The sequence below is a fragment of the Psittacula echo genome, assembly GCF_963264785.1.
Source record: "Psittacula echo genome assembly, chromosome: 2".
In the NCBI taxonomy this organism is placed as follows: Eukaryota; Metazoa; Chordata; class Aves; order Psittaciformes; family Psittacidae; genus Psittacula; species Psittacula echo.
Window position 1 is genome coordinate 53,487,504 of NC_137737.1, and position 20,675 is coordinate 53,508,178.

At 37.6% G+C, this 20,675-nt stretch overlaps 1 protein-coding gene across 21 annotated transcripts in view; it reads left to right on the top strand.

Moving 5' to 3' along the window:
* The window catches only part of KMT2C (lysine methyltransferase 2C), a 197,699-nt gene that overhangs the window by 116,371 nt on the left and 60,653 nt on the right, over positions 1–20,675 (top strand). For 20 of the 21 annotated variants that reach the window (XM_080610019.1, XM_080610008.1, XM_080610016.1 and 17 more), the window contains 7 exons: positions 6,461–6,580; positions 9,010–9,126; positions 12,687–12,788; positions 12,964–13,068; positions 14,014–14,195; positions 14,953–15,117; positions 15,715–15,824. In XM_080610019.1, coding sequence (XP_080466145.1) covers positions 6,461–6,580; positions 9,010–9,126; positions 12,687–12,788; positions 12,964–13,068; positions 14,014–14,195; positions 14,953–15,117; positions 15,715–15,824 — 901 coding nt within the window. The remainder of the gene's footprint in view (positions 1–6,460; positions 6,581–9,009; positions 9,127–12,686; positions 12,789–12,963; positions 13,069–14,013; positions 14,196–14,952; positions 15,118–15,714; positions 15,825–20,675) is intronic. The other variant, XM_080610015.1, reaches the window with a different exon arrangement.

Consider the following 20,675-nt stretch of genomic DNA (forward strand, 5'->3'; position numbering starts at 1 on the left):
TTTTAATGGTGTTATAAATAATTTTGTGGTTTTGGAACATTAGCAAATACCATGCAAAAGCTGTCTGGTACAAATGGTTGTGGTTTGACTAGGATTAAATTTGATAAGGGAAAAGAATCCTCAAGTCTGTCACTTTCTATGACATCTTGCTCCCTGTTTGAGTTGTGTGGAAAATGGTTCATCATTCTGAGAATTTATTTTGTGTTTGCAAAATTGTATATGAAAAGTATGTCAGTGTGACAAATTAGTGTTTTGTTTCTGTTCTTATGACAATTCATTTGTAGCCTTTGGGGCTTCTAGGTTAATGACTTCATGCTTTTCTGAAGATTGCATGATGCTTTCCATTTTTATGTGTTACCTAAGGGTTCAGATTCTTAATTCTTAGGATAAGGTATGAGAGAGTGTTCTGAAAGGGTTAAAAGTATATAATAGAGGCAACAAACATAAGAAATTAAATTTGGAAGGTTTTAGAGTATCGCTGGGTTGTCCCGTGTCCCCCCCCCGGTATACAAGCATGTCTAAAAATAATTTTTCTTAATATTCTGTACCATCTTAAATTATTCCATCGTCCATCTCTGGATCCTGAATATATGGCTCCTCAAGTTTATAAGACCCACACTTCACTGGAGTCAGGGGAATCCATGTAAAGGAATAGTTTCTGATTTGGATTTCTTTCCATTAAATTTAATGTATTGTGCTGAGCAGTAGGCTGAATGAAAGGGATAACTTTCTTCAAAATCTGTTAATACAATTGCTAATAAAATATATTTGAATAATTACTCAGTTCTGCTGCCTAGTACAGTTATGCATAATCTGAAATTATTTCCTATATTAGATCTTAGTAGTTTGCATTTTTAATAGTCTTTAGTGATGTATCTGCAATGCCACTACATCACTCATACTTTGCAAGGACTAAAACCTTGTCCTTGTGAAAGGACACAAGCCCTGAAAACTATATTCTGCTAGAAAGGCTTCATGAGTCCCTTCCAGTTCAGTGCTTATCAGTGTTGCTGTCATTACCACCCCTGTTTCCCCTGTCATTTTTGCAGCCATCACTGCTTTGGTTAGAAACTAAAGCAGGAGAAAATCCAGCTTCTGATCAAAAGGGGAGCTACGTATAAATCAGTCTGTAGGTGTAGTTGATAAGAATTGCTTTGGCTGGTACAAGCTTATTCCACTTTGGAGAAGGTATTTTTTCTGTGTCAGCAGAAGAACTGTCAATAAGGTGCAGTTCTACTAACAGTGTGTGTTAGGATAGTGTATTATCCATACCTTCAGCTACAGAGAAGCTTTAAATCTGCATTCAGCCCAGTGAGAGGACCATCACTCTACTAGCTTGGCATCTCTGACTTCCAGTGGGTTTTGGTTCTCATGCTGTTCCGTTTCTGTTATACTACTCCACAGTAGAGCCAAATTGGTTTCTACATGTATCTGAAACTCAGTTGTTCATACATCAGAGATACTAACTAGTAGCTGCCAGCTTGATGAAGTTTTTACAGTGCTTTCTTCAGAGTTGTGTCTGTGCAGTGTTTTCTCCATGGAACATGCAGATTCTTCACTCTTGCCTATAAACTGCAGATTTGTGCTGGGGGCAGCACAAATCTTTCATATTTCTTTTCTGTCATATTTCTTGATCTTTCATATTTCTTTTCTCTGAAGTAGTAGTCTGAAAAGACATTATCAGTAAGTTTATTAATGACTAATCTGATGTATTTCTAGTTTGAAATAAATCTTCACAAGGAAAATAGGTTTTGGTTTTTTTTTCTATGGAAGCATAATTTAAATGGTATTGGGTATATTCTAGGTATCTGAGTTAAACAAATTTGAAATAGGACTTTTTGCTACTGCAAGTTGTACTGGAAAGCATAGTATGAAGTCAGTAAATGAAGGGCATTACAACATATTGTTACACTGGTAGGTAAAGAGTTGAGAATGGTCTGTAGAATAATACTGAACAGAAAATAATAACCTTCTACTGTTTTTGTTACACCATAAGTATTATTTTAGGATGCATTCCATGGAAAATGCTAGAATTAGTGGTATTTAATTTTAATCATGAAGATACCAGTGATCATCTTTCTGGATGTTTTAAGAGATTTTCTAAAATGACACTAAAAAATGCAAAGCACCATGATGGGTTCAGATTTCAGATATATGTTCGTTTTGGGGTATTACAGCTTTTTTGCTGTTTTCAATTACATGGTACTACTAAGTGTGTTGTTGTAGTGGTAGATGCTGGGGAAAAAAGATCAAAAAGAGTCTTTTTCAAGGATTGGGTTTTGTTACTGTTTTTGTGTTTGAGGTTTTTTAATGAGGGAAGCTATATTTTTAACTGGTTAAATTATGTTCACAACCCTAAAATTACATCAAATACTAAGTTTCAGATCCAGCTTTGTGCATTTGCAATTGCAGTAGATTTCATAAAGCATTAAGCAGCTAAACACAGTCAGTGATAATTTAGTGAGATCTCCTTGCTGACACTGGGTTTCCTTTTGTTATAATTTACTTGCAGCTGTGTTGTTCAATTTTGAGAACTCAAGAATATGACGGAGAATTAGAACTTCCTGTTTCTGTCACAGTACATAATTATTGCTGTGGTTCTGATGTAAATGAACTGAAAAGAACTTTCTCTTCAGTGTTGTGTGGTAATAGGAATTAATTAAAAGCCAAAATATAATTAATGTATCTCTTTGATGTAATTCATTTGTTCATAGTATTGTGGAAGTGTGTGTTTTTAATTAAGTTTATCTGACCAAGAATTCAAATGTTTCTGATCTACAGTAATGCCTGGATGAAATTTCTAATTTAATTCTTAACAATATGGTTCATGAATCATCTACAGTTCATTTTGTTTTGCAAGACCAAGTATTTCATATTCAGGTTTAATATTCTACTAGCTTTTTAATCTTTTGAATATACTTAATCATTAGAAAAGTGTATCTTTTTAAAAGGAAAATAATCTTTTACGTCCTGAGTAAAAGTAGGTAAGTTGAGTTGTTGAGTAAGTGTTTTCAGCATGGTTGAGATCTCCAATTTTGACCCTTAGCCAGCATGTTGCCTCCTTTATAGATTGCTGTAAGGATTGTTTCTGCAATACACGTATCTTTTGTGTTGCTATACAGACTTTGAATTTGCCATATTGTAAGAACAGTTACTGACTATTCATTACAAATTTTAGAGTAATAGGGAAACTTAACTAAAATTCAATGTATGTTTTAACTTTATCATGCTAAAATGGAATGTTGTTTGATATTAAAAATATGGCTAGCATAGTAAAGGTGAATTTCCTATTTCCATAGAGCTGCTGATGTAATTGCTGACTAGGGTGACAGTGCTTAGTAAGAACATGAGATTTTGACAGAGAAGTGGTTCATAAACTGCAGCACTCTTGATACAACAAAATCAGACTTCAGTCTTGCCATTTCTGCATGGTAGAAGCTGTTGTGGGTTCAAAGAGTGGGATTCACCCAAGCGCAGTGTTAAAGGTCTGCTGTAGTCACCTCAAGGTTTCCCTTAGAGCCACTGGAGAAAACTAGGAGCATGTAGGCTGAGACTAATCTGACACCTTCCACCCATGTGTGGTGAGTTGCCCTCTGCAAGCACCCATTTCATTTTACTGGCCGCACAGGATGCCCAGAGTGGCCAGCACAGGTAGAGTGACATGTGTTCATTGGAGTCCACCCAGGAGTGTGTTTGTGTAGGTATATCACACCTCTGTGTCTGTGGAAGTTTGCTTGCTTTCTTTACCCTGGTTTCTGACTTGGTGCAGTTGTGCCCGTGTCCTGTCACGAATATTATGCCCTTATGTTCTGGATGTGAGCATTGGCCATTTCTAGGTTTCCAGGTGCAGAAGGTTTCTGCTCAACACTATTTCCCTGTTAGAGATTGTTGATCCTTTTGATCTGCTGAGTTGTCTGCATGGTAACCATCTAACTGGAGTCAAGTAAAAAACCGGGATAGCAACATCTTACAGTTTAAGCTCTTTAATCAAGCACACTCAACTTTAACCCAAGTGAAGGTGAGCAGTTACTGGTATTAGCAGTTCAGCTAGGGTATTTTTGGAAGCACCTTGGCAGAGGGGAGACAGTGTTGAGCAGTTGAAAACACACATAGTCTTCTGGGCATGAAGCAGTTCGTAGTTGTGTGTCACATTACCACCTTGTGTAGGCAGAATTGTGTTGTGACGGTTTTTTATTTGTAAAGTTTGGGTTTGTTGGTTTGTTTGCTTGTTTGTTGGAGTTTTTTTGTGAACTCTTAAGTGCTACATTATTCATATTCCCTTTCCCATGCAGGCATAGCTGAACTCCTAGAAAACAGATTTATAGTGAATACCATCATGTCCACACTGTGGGTGGTACCACTTGGACGATTTTTAAAATACATAATTAAAAAATACATAATATACATAAAATACATAAAAAAAGCCATAATTAAGCATAATTAGGCTTTTAGGTTGCTGAAAAACTTTTCATTGTGGATCTGTTGTGCCAGTTTGAATACTGAGCCCTGTGAAGACAGGCTGAGAGAGCTGGGCTTTTTCAGCCTGGAGAAGAAAAGGCTCTGGGGAGACCTTAGAGCAGATTCCAGTAGCTAAAGGGGCTGACAAGAAATCTGGAGAGGGACTTCTGACAAGGGCAGGTAGGGATAGGACAAGGGGAAAAGCTTTAAGATGACTGAGGGGCATTTAGATTAGGTTTTAGGAAGAAGCTCTTTCCTGTGAGGGTGGTGAGGCCCTGGCACAGGTTGCCCAGAGAAGCTGTGGCTGCCTCATCCCTGGCAGTGTTCAAGGCCAGGTTGGATGGGGCTTGGAGCAACCTGGTCTAGTGGAAGATGTCCTTGTCCATGGCAGGGGGTTTGGAACTGGATGAGCTTTAAGGTTGCTTCCAACCCAGACAGTTCTGATTCTGAGCAGTCATATGTTACTGCCTACCCAGCTCTGCAAGCAGAAGGCGTCATAGGAGCTTTTCCTTCTCTGCCCAAGTCTAAGTGAGATGTTGGCTTATACTCATCTGGGCTAATGTGGCTGTGCCTTACATGGATTAACGAGGTCTTGCCCATGATCCTTCTGGCTTGAAATGGGTTAAGGGGTAACCCTTTCTTTTTTTTGAAGTCAGTGCAGTGGTTAGCAAAACACCTATTTACAGTCTGAGATGAATGTATATTTTGAGGAGTTGTTGGTTCCAAAGAAACTGTATTCCACACATTCTTGATGAAGACTATTTCATTTCAGGAAAAAAACCCCAATGTTTTGCAAAGCTATCTCATTTGTTCTGAATGCTTATTATTCTATAGACCAGTATTCAAAGGCATATATGTGTTTGGGCTTGCCCATGTGCACAGTCATGCATGTGTGAATAGTTCGGACTATTAGTATGCATAAGGTTATTCCATATCATCTGTACAATTCTACTGCCAAGTGTAATTCTCAAGAAGGTAAACCTACACTTTTCATCGTGTTTTACATCTTACCTTGGTATTCATTATTTCTTACTCTTGCAAACTTAGATTTAGGAAAACATATCATTCTTTAACTATTCTAATGTGTAAAATTAAAATGAAGTTATTTATGATGGCTATTTCCTGCAGTCTTTGCTCAGGGTTTTCAAAAGTCTTCCTCAGATTTTAATGTGTGTGAGGAACTTCAGTGGGCTTTTTTCTTCACCAGCTTAACATTTTCCACTTATTTTGCTATATTTCTTGTGTCAGTTACGCAGTGTCTCACCATGATGGCAACTATATAAGTAGGGGTAATAATCAATTACTTTAAAAGAGTTTGTTGGTATACCATATGGATGTTTATTATTGCTTGTATATAATAGTGTATTAAAATTTGATAGCACAGCATAACATGAAAACACTGGGGTGGGGTTTTTAGAATGGTTTATTTGTGTCAAACTGGCAGGAAGGAGATACTTTGTTAATTACCATGGCTATTTTTATTTTCTTTTTCTCAGTGGTTTCTTTATATTCTCTTTGTTTCACACACTTTTTAAACCAGTTGTTACTGTGATTGTCAGTAGTTTAGCTCAAAAGTCAACTAAGGCCATCTGTTCTCTGAAAATGTGATTTGAAGTATAAATGAGAATGTTACCATCTCAAACCACTTTCATCTTCATTTGATGCAATAAAATTTAGGAATATAATTTGTTGTTATGGTTGCTTGCTTTCGATTTGTATTACACTTTGTTTATAAAACTCATTGTTGTACTTAACTGTCAGTTGGAGGTTGATACTTGTTTTAGTGTATGTTTCAATGAAAACCTAAAAATTTCCCACCTTCCTCTTACTCAGTTGAACTAATTGACTACCTAGGTTAACGTAGAAATGCCTATGCCTGCATGTGCTTTGCTTTTCAGATTTTTTTTTGTTGCTTGCCTTTTTCTTTTTTTTTTTTTCTTTTTTTCTTTCCTTTTATGTTGCGAAGTTTTATACATCTATTTTCTCACCTGCCGTATCCTAGGGGGCTTGGAGTACCAATAATACAGTCAGCCCACCTTCCTGGTCCCCAGACATTTCAGAAGGTCGGGACATTTTTAAATCCAGACAGCTTCCTGGCAGTGCCATTTGGAGCATCAAAGTGGTAAATAATCTGAATTTATTTTCATATCCATTGCTATCTTTCTGCTGTAGAGACTAGTGATGAAATTCTGTATCTCACAACTGAATTTATCTTCCATTCTATTACTGTTTAAGGCCTTTAAAAGTTATTGAAACTCTGGAGCTTTCAGGCTAAAAAAATGGATGCTTTCCAGAGTGTACAGTATGATGGCATTGCCTAGATGCAAAGAGTAGTTTGTATTGCCAATTTTTCATGTGTGTGGAGTACTTCACTTTTTGTGGTTGGCTTTACGTAGCTGTCAAAATAAATTACCTGAGAAGGAAAATGTCCTTAAGCCTGGCAGTAAGGTAAGCCAGGCATGAAAAGGAGCAGAGATCTAAAGGGTGGCTGTGGAGAAGTCTTGAAGAGTGGATGCAAAGCCTCATCGTTCTTAGCTTATGGGGGAATAAATAACAACTTTCCTACCTGATTAGGTGGACCAAAGCTCATATCCACAGTGATGTTTAGCATTAAAAACACATGAAGAAACTAAGTGGACTTATTTTTAAATAAAGGCAAAAAACTAAATGATGAAACTCTGACAGATAACTGTAGCTTCCCAATGATTTATTTTCATCTCACTTTAACTCTCATCCTAATTTTATTTTAGTTTGACATTAGCTTAGCTTTTGCTGCTTTAAGCATTAATTTTCAGCTTAATATTCAGCATTAACATTGATATAAGTATGTGCTTATTCCTGTTACTAGTTGTGTGAAAATAACAATACTGATACCTAGTCTGAAACAGACAAAATAAGCCACGTGCCAGAAGAGTTTGCATTTTAAACACCTGATGCTTTTGTCTGTGTGTCCATATGTATTAACTCCGTATATATGTAAGGACAATATTTTTTGTTTCACCTTAGCGCATATAAATATTTAAGCCATCAGTAGCATCCTTCTTTTCACTTCCTAAAATAACATGGTGTAATATTATCTTGTTCTGTAAGAGTAAGTCAGTTTAATTTCTGTTTCCATTAATAGATGGATGTTAATAAAATTTTAACATTGGGATGCTTGGATTTTCCCTTAATTATGACCATAAACTTCTATATTTTCTTTAAAACAGGAGTTGGCATATTTGAAAAATGCTGTTGCTAATATTGAACCCATAGTGCTGCTTTCCATCTAGGAAACTCCTGTCTCTGTCAGTAAAGACTCTTCATGTCTGTTGGTGACGCCATCCCCAGATAGCTTTGTGGTTCTGTCAACACTGTTTTATTGAGCAAATGTTTTGCCTTGATATTAAAAGTAGTTTCCAGCAAATGTTTGGATCCAGACACTGTATCTAGAAACTCTGTGGATGGAGTCAGGCTGCATTAGGAGCCAAGGTTATTCACAAATTTGAAATGCAATATATAATGTCATTGCTTATTTTGTAGTAGAAAAAATGCTTATTTGAGTATACACTGTAACTATCACCAGATACACAGATCAGAGGCTCTGAAAAATGTTGTAAAGATGTCCAGTATACCACCCAGAACTTGGGGACATAGTCAATATGTTTTTTTTTTTCTCTCCGGAAGTGATTAGAGAGGCTTGGGGATCCCCTTTGTGTTTAATTCATTTTGAAATTTAGAGGGGGAAAAAAAAAGATTTATTTGAACTAGTTCACAGTACACATATCAGCTAATTATTATTATAAACATACTTGCTTTTCCACTGTTAATTGTAGTGGAGCATACTGTGAATACTCCAGAGCACACAACGCTACAACTGGCCATCTGCATCTAAAATAAGGGAAAAAAGAAGGTGTCTAAGAATATATGTGTATTTTGTAGCATAAACATCATGTTATGGGGAATGCTGGTCTGAGTGTAATTGGTATAATTAATATAAAAAGCTCTCAGTGTATCTAATGACTTAAGAGCTTTTGTGGAGCCAGTTCCTACTTCACTTTGGGAGCAGGGTTGAGTTCTAATAAATTCCACTTTTTGCTTGATTATTCATAGCATAAGCAAAGCATCTATGATTGCAAGTAATCAAGTGTCCAGACCCTATTCAGAAGTCCCATGTCTGAGCTGACTGTTTAAAAGAAAAGCTGATCATAAAATAGAGGATATTTATTTTGGATACATCGCAGCTGGGGCGGGGTGGGGGTGGGGGTAGCAAACCAACAAACATTTCCATATTTCCAGTTATTCCTGAGCAAAACAATAAACGTGTCTGGTTTTGACTGCTTTCTCACTGGTGATCAAAGTGGTCACATTTATGTCATGTAAGTAGTTAAAGGTATTTCACCACAATCTGTGCAGGGACTCAATAACTATGTCCTAGTGTGCTCATATTCACTTGAAATCATACGGTGGATTTTTTTCTTATGCTTTTCCCTAGATGTGTTGAACAAGTTTAAATCCCCTATAACAAAAGAACTTCAGGTTTCATTTATATTGTTATCTTATATTGAATAGGGCCGTGGATCAGGATTTCCAGGGAAGCGGCGGCCACGTGGTGCAGGTCTTTCGGGAAGAGGTGGCAGAGGTAGATCAAAACTGAAAAACGGAGTTGGGACTGTAGTCATTCCGGGGGTAAGCACGTTTATTTTTAAATCATACTGCAGTCTGTTAATGTAATGTAATTGTATCCAGCTATAATTCTTGTATTAAAATACTGTATAAACCCAAAGAGTGCTAAAAAGCAGAAGTATTTGATAAAACCTGGCTGTTACTAAGTGTTTGTGATGAAGAAGTTGTAGTCTATGGGGCGGAGTCTAGTTGGAGGCCTGTATCTAGTGGAGTGCCTCAAGGGTCAGTACTGGGACCAGTATTATTTAATATATTCATCAATGATTTAGATGAGGGAATTGAGTGTACTGTCAGCAAGTTTGCTGATGACACTAAGCTGGGAGGAGTGGCTGACACGCCAGAGGGCTGTGCTGCCATCCAGCGGGACCTGGACAGGCTGGAGAGTTGGGCAGGGAATAACTTGATGAAATACAACAAGGGAAAGTGTAGAGTCCTGCATCTGGGCAGGAACAACCCCAGGTTCCAATATAGGTTGGGGAACGACCTGTTAGAGAGCAGTGTAGGGGAGAGGGACCTGGGGGTCCTAGTGGATGGCAGGATGACCATGAGCCAACACTGTGCCCTTGTGGCCAAGAAGGCCAATGGCATCCTGGGGTGTATTAGAAGGGGGGTGGTCAGTAGGTCGAGAGAGGTCCTCCTTCCCCTCTACTCTGCCCTGGTGAGACCGCACCTGGAGTATTGTGTCCAGTTCTGGGCCCCTCAGTTCAAGAAGGACAGGGACCTGCTGGAGAGAGTCCAGCGCAGGGCAACTAAGATGATTAAGGGAGTGCAGCATCTCCCTCATGAGGAGAGACTGAGGGAGCTGGGTCTCTATAGTTTGGAGAAGAGGAGACTGAGGGGTGACCTTATTAGTGTATATAAATATATAAAGGGGGAGTGTCATGAGGATGGAGCCAGGCTCTTCTCAGTGGCAAACAATGATAGGACAAGGGGTAATGGGTACAAACTGGAACACAAGAGGTTCCACTTAAACTTGAGAAGAAACTTCTTCTCAGTGAGGGTGACTGAACACTGGAACAGGCTGCCCAGGGGGGTTGTGGAGTCTCCTTCTCTGGAGACATTCAAAACCCACCTGGACACATTCCTGTGTAACCTCATCTAGGTGTTCCTGCTCCGGCAGGGGGATTGGACTAGATGATCTTTTGAGGTCCCTTCCAATCTCTAGTATACTGTGATACTGTGAAGAACCTAGAGCACTGTAGCTTAATGGATCTGAAGAATTCTATGCTGATCTTGCCACTTGAAGGGACACCTCTTGGGATTCTTCGAGTATTCCTTCTGTTTCCTGGGGTGGAAAACATGCTGGTTAAAGGCGTGGAAGGCATTCTCAGTGGAAGAGCACAAAGAGGGAGAGAAAGACTTGTAACAGCAGCCATAGCATGATCAAAGGTTCTCTGACTGAGGGGACCAAAAATGAGCACTGGGGGAAGAATGCAAAAACAGAAGCTTAGAGAAGGAGACTCTTTATGAGTTTGTGGCGTGGGGACTTGCTGTACAGGAGGTGGTATCTTTGTCTTGGGCAGCCTGTGATGGAGCTTTCATAAATTTGTCTGCACTTTTAAATTTTTTTGGAAACCATGTTAACCTTTTTTAGTTCTACAGCTCATCAGCCTGTTGTTTTAAATTGCTGCCTGCTCGTTTTGTTGCCTGTGCTCTTAGAGAAGAGGCAGTGGAGACTTGTTTTCTGTTCACCTCCTCCATCCATATCACTCAGTTTCTATAGATATCCATAATTCTCCTCCTTTTCCTTCCACTCTTTCCTTGCTAGTCTGGAGAATCCCAGTACAAAGTTTTCCTTGTATGGAAAGTTTTCCATCTCTTTGATCATTCGTATCAGCTGTTTTGTCACTTTCATTTTTTTTTTCTTTGAGAACTTTCCTCTGCCATTTTATAGCCCAGCACTCAGCTCTATGAAGTTCTTGGGCAGTTCGCAGTTGTCTTTTGGCTTTTACTACTATGAATATTTTAATACTCTTGTCAAGTTTTGTCACTTCACTCTTTGCTTGATTTGTCAGATTGTACAAAAGTTTGTTGAACACCACGGCCTGTTAGCAGAATTTCCCTGTCGGATTTCCACTAGTTCTGTTTTCCCACAGAAAAAATTAGTAACTTATTTCACTCTTTATTTTGTGTCTTGCGTCAATGTAGGGACCATTCCTCTAATTCTATGTCAGTTTACCTTTTCTCAAGTAGTATTGGTGAAAGACTTTGCCTAAAGAATTTGATAACAAAGTGAATTATGTCAATTAGGTTTCCCCTTCCCCAGACTTGTTGACTTCTTCAGTGAGCCCTGATAGATCATGATTTACCATAATTAAAGCTTTGATTCTTTAATAAAAGATTATATCAATGTGGCTGCAAGTTCTCTGTTGTGATCAGTTGTCAGATATTCTTTAGGACAGTACACAGCTTCCTTCCAGAAACCTTTGAGAAAATGGTTTTGCTGTCTCCCATACAGCGCTGAAGTGATTCTGAGCAAGTCATTGCTCACTTCAGTTGATAGTTAAACTGTTTCATACTTGAAGTCCTTTTAAAACTCTTAAATCTTACACAAGTCTTTGTTTGCTCCTCATAAGAAGAAAGATTTTGGTATGAAAAACAGTTTGAAATCTGGAATGCAAAAAATTCATAGGTTTTTTCCTCCTATGGACTTGTCTTTGAACATTCTTTTCAAAGTTTGACTATCAGTCAGCCCTGCAGATTTTGGAAGGCATCCTGTTCCTCATGTTCAGAGAAGGACTTACTGGTTTTTATGTCTTTATGAAGTAATTTTCAGCCTCTCTTTGTAGCCACTTTTTTGTGTTCATATACAATCTGAGTTTATACAGCACTGTGCTACTTTTTGCTTCCCGTATAATAATTTCTTGGATTACTCTGATATTTGTGATCTTAGAAAGGAGCAAATGTCTCTGTCACTGTTCCGTTTTAAAGCTTTGGATGGTCAAGATCCATAAGCAAATATGTAATTTTAAACATATAAGATGAATTCCACTCAGGCTAGTCTTAGGTACCTTAGTGTATTGAAGGCATTCATATCATTAGTTTGATGTTACAAAGCGCAAACTTGTGCTTCAAGAGAAGCTGAGTTTTCTAAAACACATTCTTAAAATTTTTTGTAACTGAACAGAGGATACTGAGTTAGGTAGATTGCTATAAAAGCAAAATTGACTTCACTCTCCACAATTTCCTGTAGAAATTTGAACCTTTGACTTGCCAAGTAAGTGGCAACTTCAGAGTTGTAGAGCAGAGATGTGGCTCTTCCATTTCCATTTTAAAGTGCAGTGGGGTAGTGTGTAAGGGTGGACAAAGGAGAGGAAGAGAATGTGTCTGTGAAACTGAAACGATGATGATGCTTGTACTGATGTGAAAATGTGAATTAATGTTGTAATTTCTGATGGTGGTAGGTTTTTTATGAAAGTTCATACTGTATGAATAAATACCTGCAAAGCTGGTATTCTTTGGTACTACTAAAAAGGTGAAATATTTAGAGAATGCTTCATTTTGTCTTCTGTCTCAAAATATGTGATGTGCTTGCAGTTCATGTTCTGTGGTTTTTTTAATAGGTCACAACTATGGATATTTCATCTAACAAAGATGAGGAAGAAAACTCGATGCATAATACAGTCGTCCTCTTCTCCAACAGTGACAAGTTCACTCTCCATCAGGTTAGGATAATAGTCACTACGTTTTCATTTTGTTTCTCTGCTTTTAATTAGAAAACAGTAAATGAATGTCCTTGTTTAGAGTTTAAATTATACAACAAGCTAGTTGAATTTTACAGTGTTTCCAGAATTTACTGTCTGGCATGTGTTGAAAATCAGCTCTTCTCTCTTTTTTCAGGATATGTGTGTGGTCTGTGGGAGTTTTGGCCAAGGTGCTGAGGGCAGGTTGCTTGCCTGTTCTCAGTGTGGTCAGTGCTACCATCCATACTGTGTCAGTATTAAGGTGAGTTACATAAAAAAATTTCTTGGTTAGACTGTTTTCATGTTGTACTTTAATAGCACTATGGTGCCTTTGGTTTTATGGTAATTAAGGAAGTCATTAACTTGTTAGATATTCATCAGCTAATGTGACCATTATTTATATGCGACTTGTGAAAGACTTTAATTAAATGTCATTTTATAGTATGCATTGCCTCAAGAGAAATTAACCTTTTTGTAATTTTGCAACCATAAATAGTACTGATTATCCAGCAGTTGGTTAAAATAACAGTTTGAGATATAAGCTTAAAACCTAAATACAAGCAGGATTAAAAACAAGGGAAAAAATTGCACTGCATCTTCATTTACTAGGGACATAAGGTTTAGTTGATTCAATTTGTCTGTTGGCTGTCAGAATTGACAGCAGTTGGAGTGGTTAATTAATACATTTTGCATTCATTAGCCTAGGAGAGAATGTGTGAAAATTAAATTTGAATGGTATGAGATGACTTAGCAAGCACATAATAAGCTATTTATTGCAATGTATACAGTATACACTCTTTATTGTTTATCATACGAGCACATCTATGCAAAAGATGGCTTTACTACATAGCTAAAAAAAGCAGCCTTGCATTCTGCTTCATCCCTTCAGGACCAGTTACTCCCATAAAGAGTAAACTATCCTACACATAGAGCCAGTGCAGTATATATTCTCTACTATGCTAGTTTATCCAAAGAAATTGTCTTCTGGAACAGTATCAGATGTCATTAATTACAGTTTCTTTCTCTTTAATCCATTCCCATTTATTGAAGCTTCAGGAAGTCTAATTAGCAATTGCTAAACAGCTACTTGTAGTGTGGATAGTGTGCACAGAAGAGCATCCTGTGCTTCACTAGCCAAACCTTAATTTATACAACGATCACACTTCATAGAGCAGTTTTCAAATAATCTTCACCTTGCCATTTGCAGATTACTAAAGTGGTGCTTAGCAAAGGTTGGAGGTGCCTGGAGTGCACAGTGTGTGAAGCCTGTGGGAAAGCAACAGATCCAGGAAGACTGCTTCTCTGTGATGACTGCGACATCAGCTACCACACGTACTGCTTAGATCCACCCCTGCAGACAGTTCCAAAGGGTGGCTGGAAGTGCAAATGGTGTGTTTGGCTCTGGGGTCGGAAATACTGAATGCTGGCCTCTTTTTTTTCCTTTTCTCACTTTGTAGTTGCATTGTCAATTAACTGTAATAATGTTTTAATTGTATTTAAGTCAGGTATATTAAAAAAAGCAAACAAAATACTCTTGAATTGTTTCATTCAGTTAGCAATTTAATAGAAAAACTCTTTATCTCTTAATACTGTTTCTTCATGCCAAAACCCAGCCAAGTAAGAGGAGGACAAAACTTTTCTTTTGACACTCTTAGCCAAAAATAAAATATCCAGTTTCCATTCATTGGAATGTTCATTCCAGTGCTTAGTTGGAAAAATGAATGGGTGCTTCACCAAATTTGTCTTAAAATAAAACCCTCTGAAAACCATTTGTTTTACTTCGGTGGAACACAGACATCTCACATAGTTAAGTTTCCATATAGCAAAGTGAACGGCAGCTGGAAGCAGGAAGTCCTTTGACCTGTTGAGCTGTTACAAGCACCCATCTACCTAGTTTTGCAGATTGAAGGGAATTCTTACTGAGGAACATTCTTTAAAAGTATAAAAAATGTTGGTAATGTTCAAAATCCGAATAATACCATTTTCATTCAGTTCAACTAGTTTGACCTGAAACGAATCCCCCCTTCCCCAGTGGTTCATGATCTAAAACTTAATTACTTACCCAGTTCGAAGTAAGAGGGTTTTAAAGCCACAAAATAATCTTCCTATGCAGTGAAAGTAATAGATCATTTTGTCTGTTCTGCAGGTGTGTTTGGTGCAGACACTGTGGAGCAACTTCACCAGGTTTAAGATGTGAATGGCAAAATAATTACACACAGTGTGCTCCCTGTGCAAGTTTGTCTACCTGCCCAATCTGCTGTCGCACTTACAGGGATGAAGAACTTATCATTCAGTGTAGACAATGTGATCGGTAAGGAGTTCTAATATTGTACTGGTTTTACCCATGTAAGGCTTATTTTAATTTTTTTCCCCTAATGTAAAAGTGTAAAGATGGAGGGGAATGGTCTTGTGGTAAAGACCGTTGGATTGAGTCGCAGAAGTCTTGTAGTAGTTCATTCCAAGTTGTACCACAGACTTAAGTATATGACTCTGGGTGAATTAATTAATCACTCTGTCTCATCTTCCCCCTCTGTAAAGTTACAACTAACTTACCTCACAGGATTATTGTTGTAAGGCTAAATCTAGATTACATTGTATCAAGTAAGTAGTTAAAATGATTGCAATATAGGGAGAAAATTATGATACTAAGACATATTTGCTTCCCGGATGTTGTTTTATAAATAGCTCCTTCCTGTGAAGGGAAATAGATAATCTGGTACTGTATATACAGTATTTAACACACACCACATTAGGGGAGTATTATATACCCAATTCATCATTTCTCTCTGAAAAGAATTTAAACTAAACTAATATTTCACATTTACTTGGACCGTATACTGATATTTTGGTCTCCTAAAACACCACATATTTCCTTTAAATTGTATTTTTTCCCCCACTTAATTTCTAGATGGATGCATGCAATCTGTCAGAACTTAAACACAGAGGAGGAAGTGGAAAACATAGCTGATATGGGTTTTGACTGTACCATTTGTAGGCCATACATACCACCAACAAACGGTAAGAAGACAATGGAAACCAATGGCAGGATTGCACACTGCAATAAATAGGTTTGGGAATGTGTTACGGTTCTTTGCTCTGGTGGAGACTTGGCTTGTGGCAGAAGGAAGATTTTTCATGTTTATTTTAAGGGCCCCTCTGGAAGTGTCCTCAGCTCTTGCGCACCCTCTAGTGATTGGTTGCAAGGCCAAAGAAAACCTAGCGGGGGATTCTGGGTAGATGTATTGAAGATAATTTGGGTAAACAACTAAAAGCTTTTGGTTCTGAAAGGGTAAAAGGCATCTAATTTTGTCAAGTGGAAAAAAGCCCAGTTCTCTAAAGAATCTGAAAATCAATTCTAAGCAGAGAAACCTGTATTTTTATATTCAGAGGCTGTCTGAATCAGCAGTAGCTGTAACAACAGTCCATACAAGCATTTTTCCCCTTCTCCCTCACATTTTATTAATGCCACTTGCTCAGCTCTGCCAGTATTTAAGACCAGTGCTTCCCTCCGTAGCTGCAGTCTTTAAAACAATTCGCCATAATTTCCTCCTTAGGAGTTGCCACTTTCTTGTTAGTGAAAATGTATAGTTCTTTCTGATGAACTTTGCTCTTCTGTGTACATGCTATCAGTGAATATATGTATATACACACCAACCTCCTTGTTAGTCTGTGTTACAGTTCTGTAGCAGTGATACTTCAGGAGCTGAGGTTACTGCAGTTTTTAAGCACAGCTATAGCATCTGGTTTTGTGGATGCTGGTTATTGTTATTGTGAGTGGCCTGTCAACGCTTAGGTTGGTCTACTACATGATTTATGGGTCTGCTACAAGGGTGATATTCCATGTCTGTTTTCTCTGCATGTCATCTCATGGGATTTTCTGCTTCAGATTGCTGCTTTAATTGAACATTGACACCTATACCCATTTTTTAGCGTACTAGCATGTTAAAATGTTTGCATTAACACTTTACTCTTGTTACTCATGACCGTATAAGGACGAGGGCACAGGAACTAAGTAAATATTTCAGGGAATACTCGTATCCACCAAGAAGATGCCAGTAAGACTGGCTTTCCTGATCAGAATTGAAGATACCATAAGGCATGTGTTCAAGAGGTTTGCCAAGAAAAGTTCCATAGAGTCCATTTACACTGGCTCGTTGTCATACCAGCATGGCAGTAATTGTAACTTACTAACGTGACCTTGGAGTTTATATGCTCCCTTGTCAACTACACATGGTTGTGGAACACTTCAAAGTATCCCACTTTTATCACTATTTAAAAAATGATTTATGTATTTCTACAAGTTACTTCATTTTTGAGATCCGCTTTCACAAATTCAAAAAGAGGCTTTGTAAGTGGGAAAAAGAAGAAATTTGCAGATATAACACAGATTTCTGTTTATTTTGATAATAAGCTCTGAACACTTAAAAAGGTCCAAGTAAGAAATATTCTCTCTTCCATTCTCTTTCAAGCTGGCAGAGCTACCTTTTAGAGATAATTAAAGCTCATAGAATGTGAGATGGAAAAATTTCACAAGATGGTATCAGAGATGTTTCACTTCCAGGCATATCTGGTCCCTGAGCTAGTCCTTCCTGTGTTTGTCTTCCGAAGAATATGACCCAGTCCCATAATACTTGTTAGGGAGCTCCCAAGCTTAGGTTTGTCTTCTGAAGAATATGAACCAGTCCCACAATATTTGTTAGGGAGCTCCCAAGCTTTCTTTGCAGGGTTTTTCTTTTTTCCACCTTTTTTTATGACAAGTTTCTCTGCTTATTCTTTCATGTTTTGACTCAGTATATATTGTACCTCTTTAACACGTGTACGTTTAAACAGTTGCATGTCTGAATGTCATTTGGTGCATGTTCATAGAAATACTTGCATGTACTTTTATGTGAAAAATTTCAGTCTTTTCATTAATTCTTCTACAACTGCTTTGAAAATTTTCTATATTTTTTGTTTCAAAGTGAAAGCAGCATTTGATAAACTTAGAGAAACTAAATAAATGTTAGTTAACAGTAGAAAACTCTTTAAAATGTACCATGTTGTGGGATTCTTACTGGGAGGGTGCTTGCTCTTTCCATTGGATATATCACAGATGTGTTGCAAGTATTATTACAAACTTCTTAACTGCTTTATTTCTAGAAGAAGGAAGAGCCCCTTACCCTAGTAAGCTACCAAATATTGCAGGTGTACTGTTGGTAAAGAGTAAATTTTTCTAGCATGTAGGTATTGAGAAAGAACTTCCATTTTTCTTGCTTCAGAAAAGGAAATTTTTACATTTTGTAAGAGCTCTTCCTTATCTCATCATATCTGATAATCTTACAAAGTTATCTTCTTCAGGAAACAGAAATAAAAGATAAATAGTTGGGTTTTTTTTCTTCTTGAATATACATAATATCAAAAGTCATAATGTGGTAAGATTTGCTCCAAAGTAGTATACCATAAAACCTTCATTACTAGATTCGTTTGAAATAATCAGCTCTGATCAGCATTTCATCAGGTTCTTTTTACTCTGGTCTCAAGTTATAACATATGTTCCCCAGCGTATTTGCTGTGCCTGTATAAATTTATTTCTAATTTAGGTTGCTTGAGTAGTATTGTGGCGGGGTACGAGCAGCTGCTCAGTGTAGCAGCAGCTTTTTCTTTGTATTGTAATTCCTGCACGTTCAGAAAAGGTGTGTGCATCTCTCATCTACAAGCAACTACTCCTAAACAAGCAATTCTTCACCATATACCCATCACTTCTGCCTTTCTGTCTTTTGCCCTTGTATGTCATATGCCCCATCTGCAGTTTTCATTCTTTCCTTGCTTACTCCCATCCTCTCTCCCTCCACATACTCCAGCATCCTCCTCTGTTGGTGCTGTTTTGTTTTCTCAGCAGGAGGCAAAGGGACCAGCTCTGCCTGGTTTTCTTTAGTTACAGTTGATCAGGTAACAGTTTCTGGTACCTGCCTAGGTGCCTGCATTCCTCCTGTGGCTCGTGTAGGCATGCCTCAAAGGCAGTGGGGACTTCGTATCACTTACTACTTCAGAGATGCTCAATAATGCTAGTGGTACACGTATTATGTCTGGGAGCCTCAGTTGTACAATTTTTGTGAATTTTTTTTTTTTTAATTTGAAACAATTCAGTGTACTTTACAGATACAGAATACAAAAGCAACATAACACTATATGTTAAAGAATTTAACTTTTGATTTTGTTTTGTTATTTGGCACATTTAGTCAGCTCTCACGTTGTAAGTTACTGTATCTACAAAGAAATCCCTGTGTCATGCATACAGTTATGCAGTCATTGAATAGTGCTCTGTTATTGTAGTGGTTTTGCATAAACCATTTCACTCTGTCCCTTATGCTGATTTAATTTCTTCCTAGAATTGTTCTTTTCTATTACAGCCTTACAATTGGCAGTCCCCTTTCTTTTTTGAAACTATGATTCTTCTCATCGTATTGTATTCTGTGCAATTTGTTTCGAGCTGAGGCTACTGAACGTTGTGCAATATTCAGCATGTTTAAACCCTTTTGCAAATAAGCATAGTAATTTTAATTAACTTCCAGCTTAGTGCCTCAGAAAGCACTCTTTTTTGTTCGCTGCTTTTTTTCCCCCCCTTGAACTGTCTGTCTCTAACAGTACTGTGTTTCTCTGTTACTCATTTTATTGATTTTAATCCCTAGTCTGCGTTCTACTTAGCTCCTTTTCTGGAAGTCTGTTTGATACTGTCTTCAAACACTGTTTGTTTTGTGCAGCATTTGTGAGTTGGTCTCTGAAGGCCTCACCTCTGTCACTGTCAGCTTGTTTATTTGACTATTTCAACTCTATTCCATCTCCAAAGCTAAAATTGTTCACAATCTGACCTGAACCAGAAGAACACTCCCTGTTGTTTGCCTTCAAAATCAGGATTTCAAATTCCCTTTCACAACAGTCTTTCTAAATTTTTTGTTTACCTTAGATTCCAATTCGATAATTGCTATCTCTGCCTTAAAACATCTTGTAGATTATAACCAATTAAATGAACAGATGATGTCTTATTCCACTTTGAGTATTTCTTACAGTCTGCCTTTTTTCTGTTGTTTCAATTCAGTGCTGCTGAGTATCTTCCATCCTGCAGCTTGTCCCCTATTTTTTGTTTCCTTCCAGCTTAGTGCCTCTTTCAAAATCTAATTTCCAGTTTATTTTCTTCCTTGTCTTTTCCTTCCACTCTTGTATATCAGTTTTTCAGTAATTCTCATGGGCTACTTTTATTTAGTTGTTGCATGGAATATTGGTTTTCTGTAGGTTATATCATATACTTTTGTTACACCTTACATAAAACTTTCAAGGAACTATAGTTTTTGAAGACAGACTTTCACTGTCCTTATTTCTGTTTATATGCTTAGAATGCATCCTCTAGATTTCATACCCAAAGAATGTAAATGTTACGTCAAAATTTTTGGGCTTATCCTACTCTTGCCCCCGACTCCCATACTGTGTGTGAGATGGTCAGCAGCAGCATACATGTGGTGGTCTGATATGTCGAAGAAGCCTTAAACCTCTGACACATGCTTCGCCTCAGTGGTCTCATCTTGTGTACAGATGCAAAATAAATACTCCAGATATTTTTCTGAGTCTTAAATCCACCATAGATAAGATTTCTAGGCAAAAAAAAAGAAAAATCTGTAGATAAGCTTGCCTAGTAGTGCTAATTGTACCAAACTAACAGGTTTTACGATGCTACTTCTCAGTGTTTGTGAAATAGAAGCTTCTAATTTTCACTTTACTTTACTCTGTCTACATAATCTCTGTAAAGTCACTACTAACACTGAAAGTCTAGTCTGCACATCACAGGTTAGTGAAGCGTGATTATGGTTACTGTATTTAAGGCAGATGGGAAGAGCA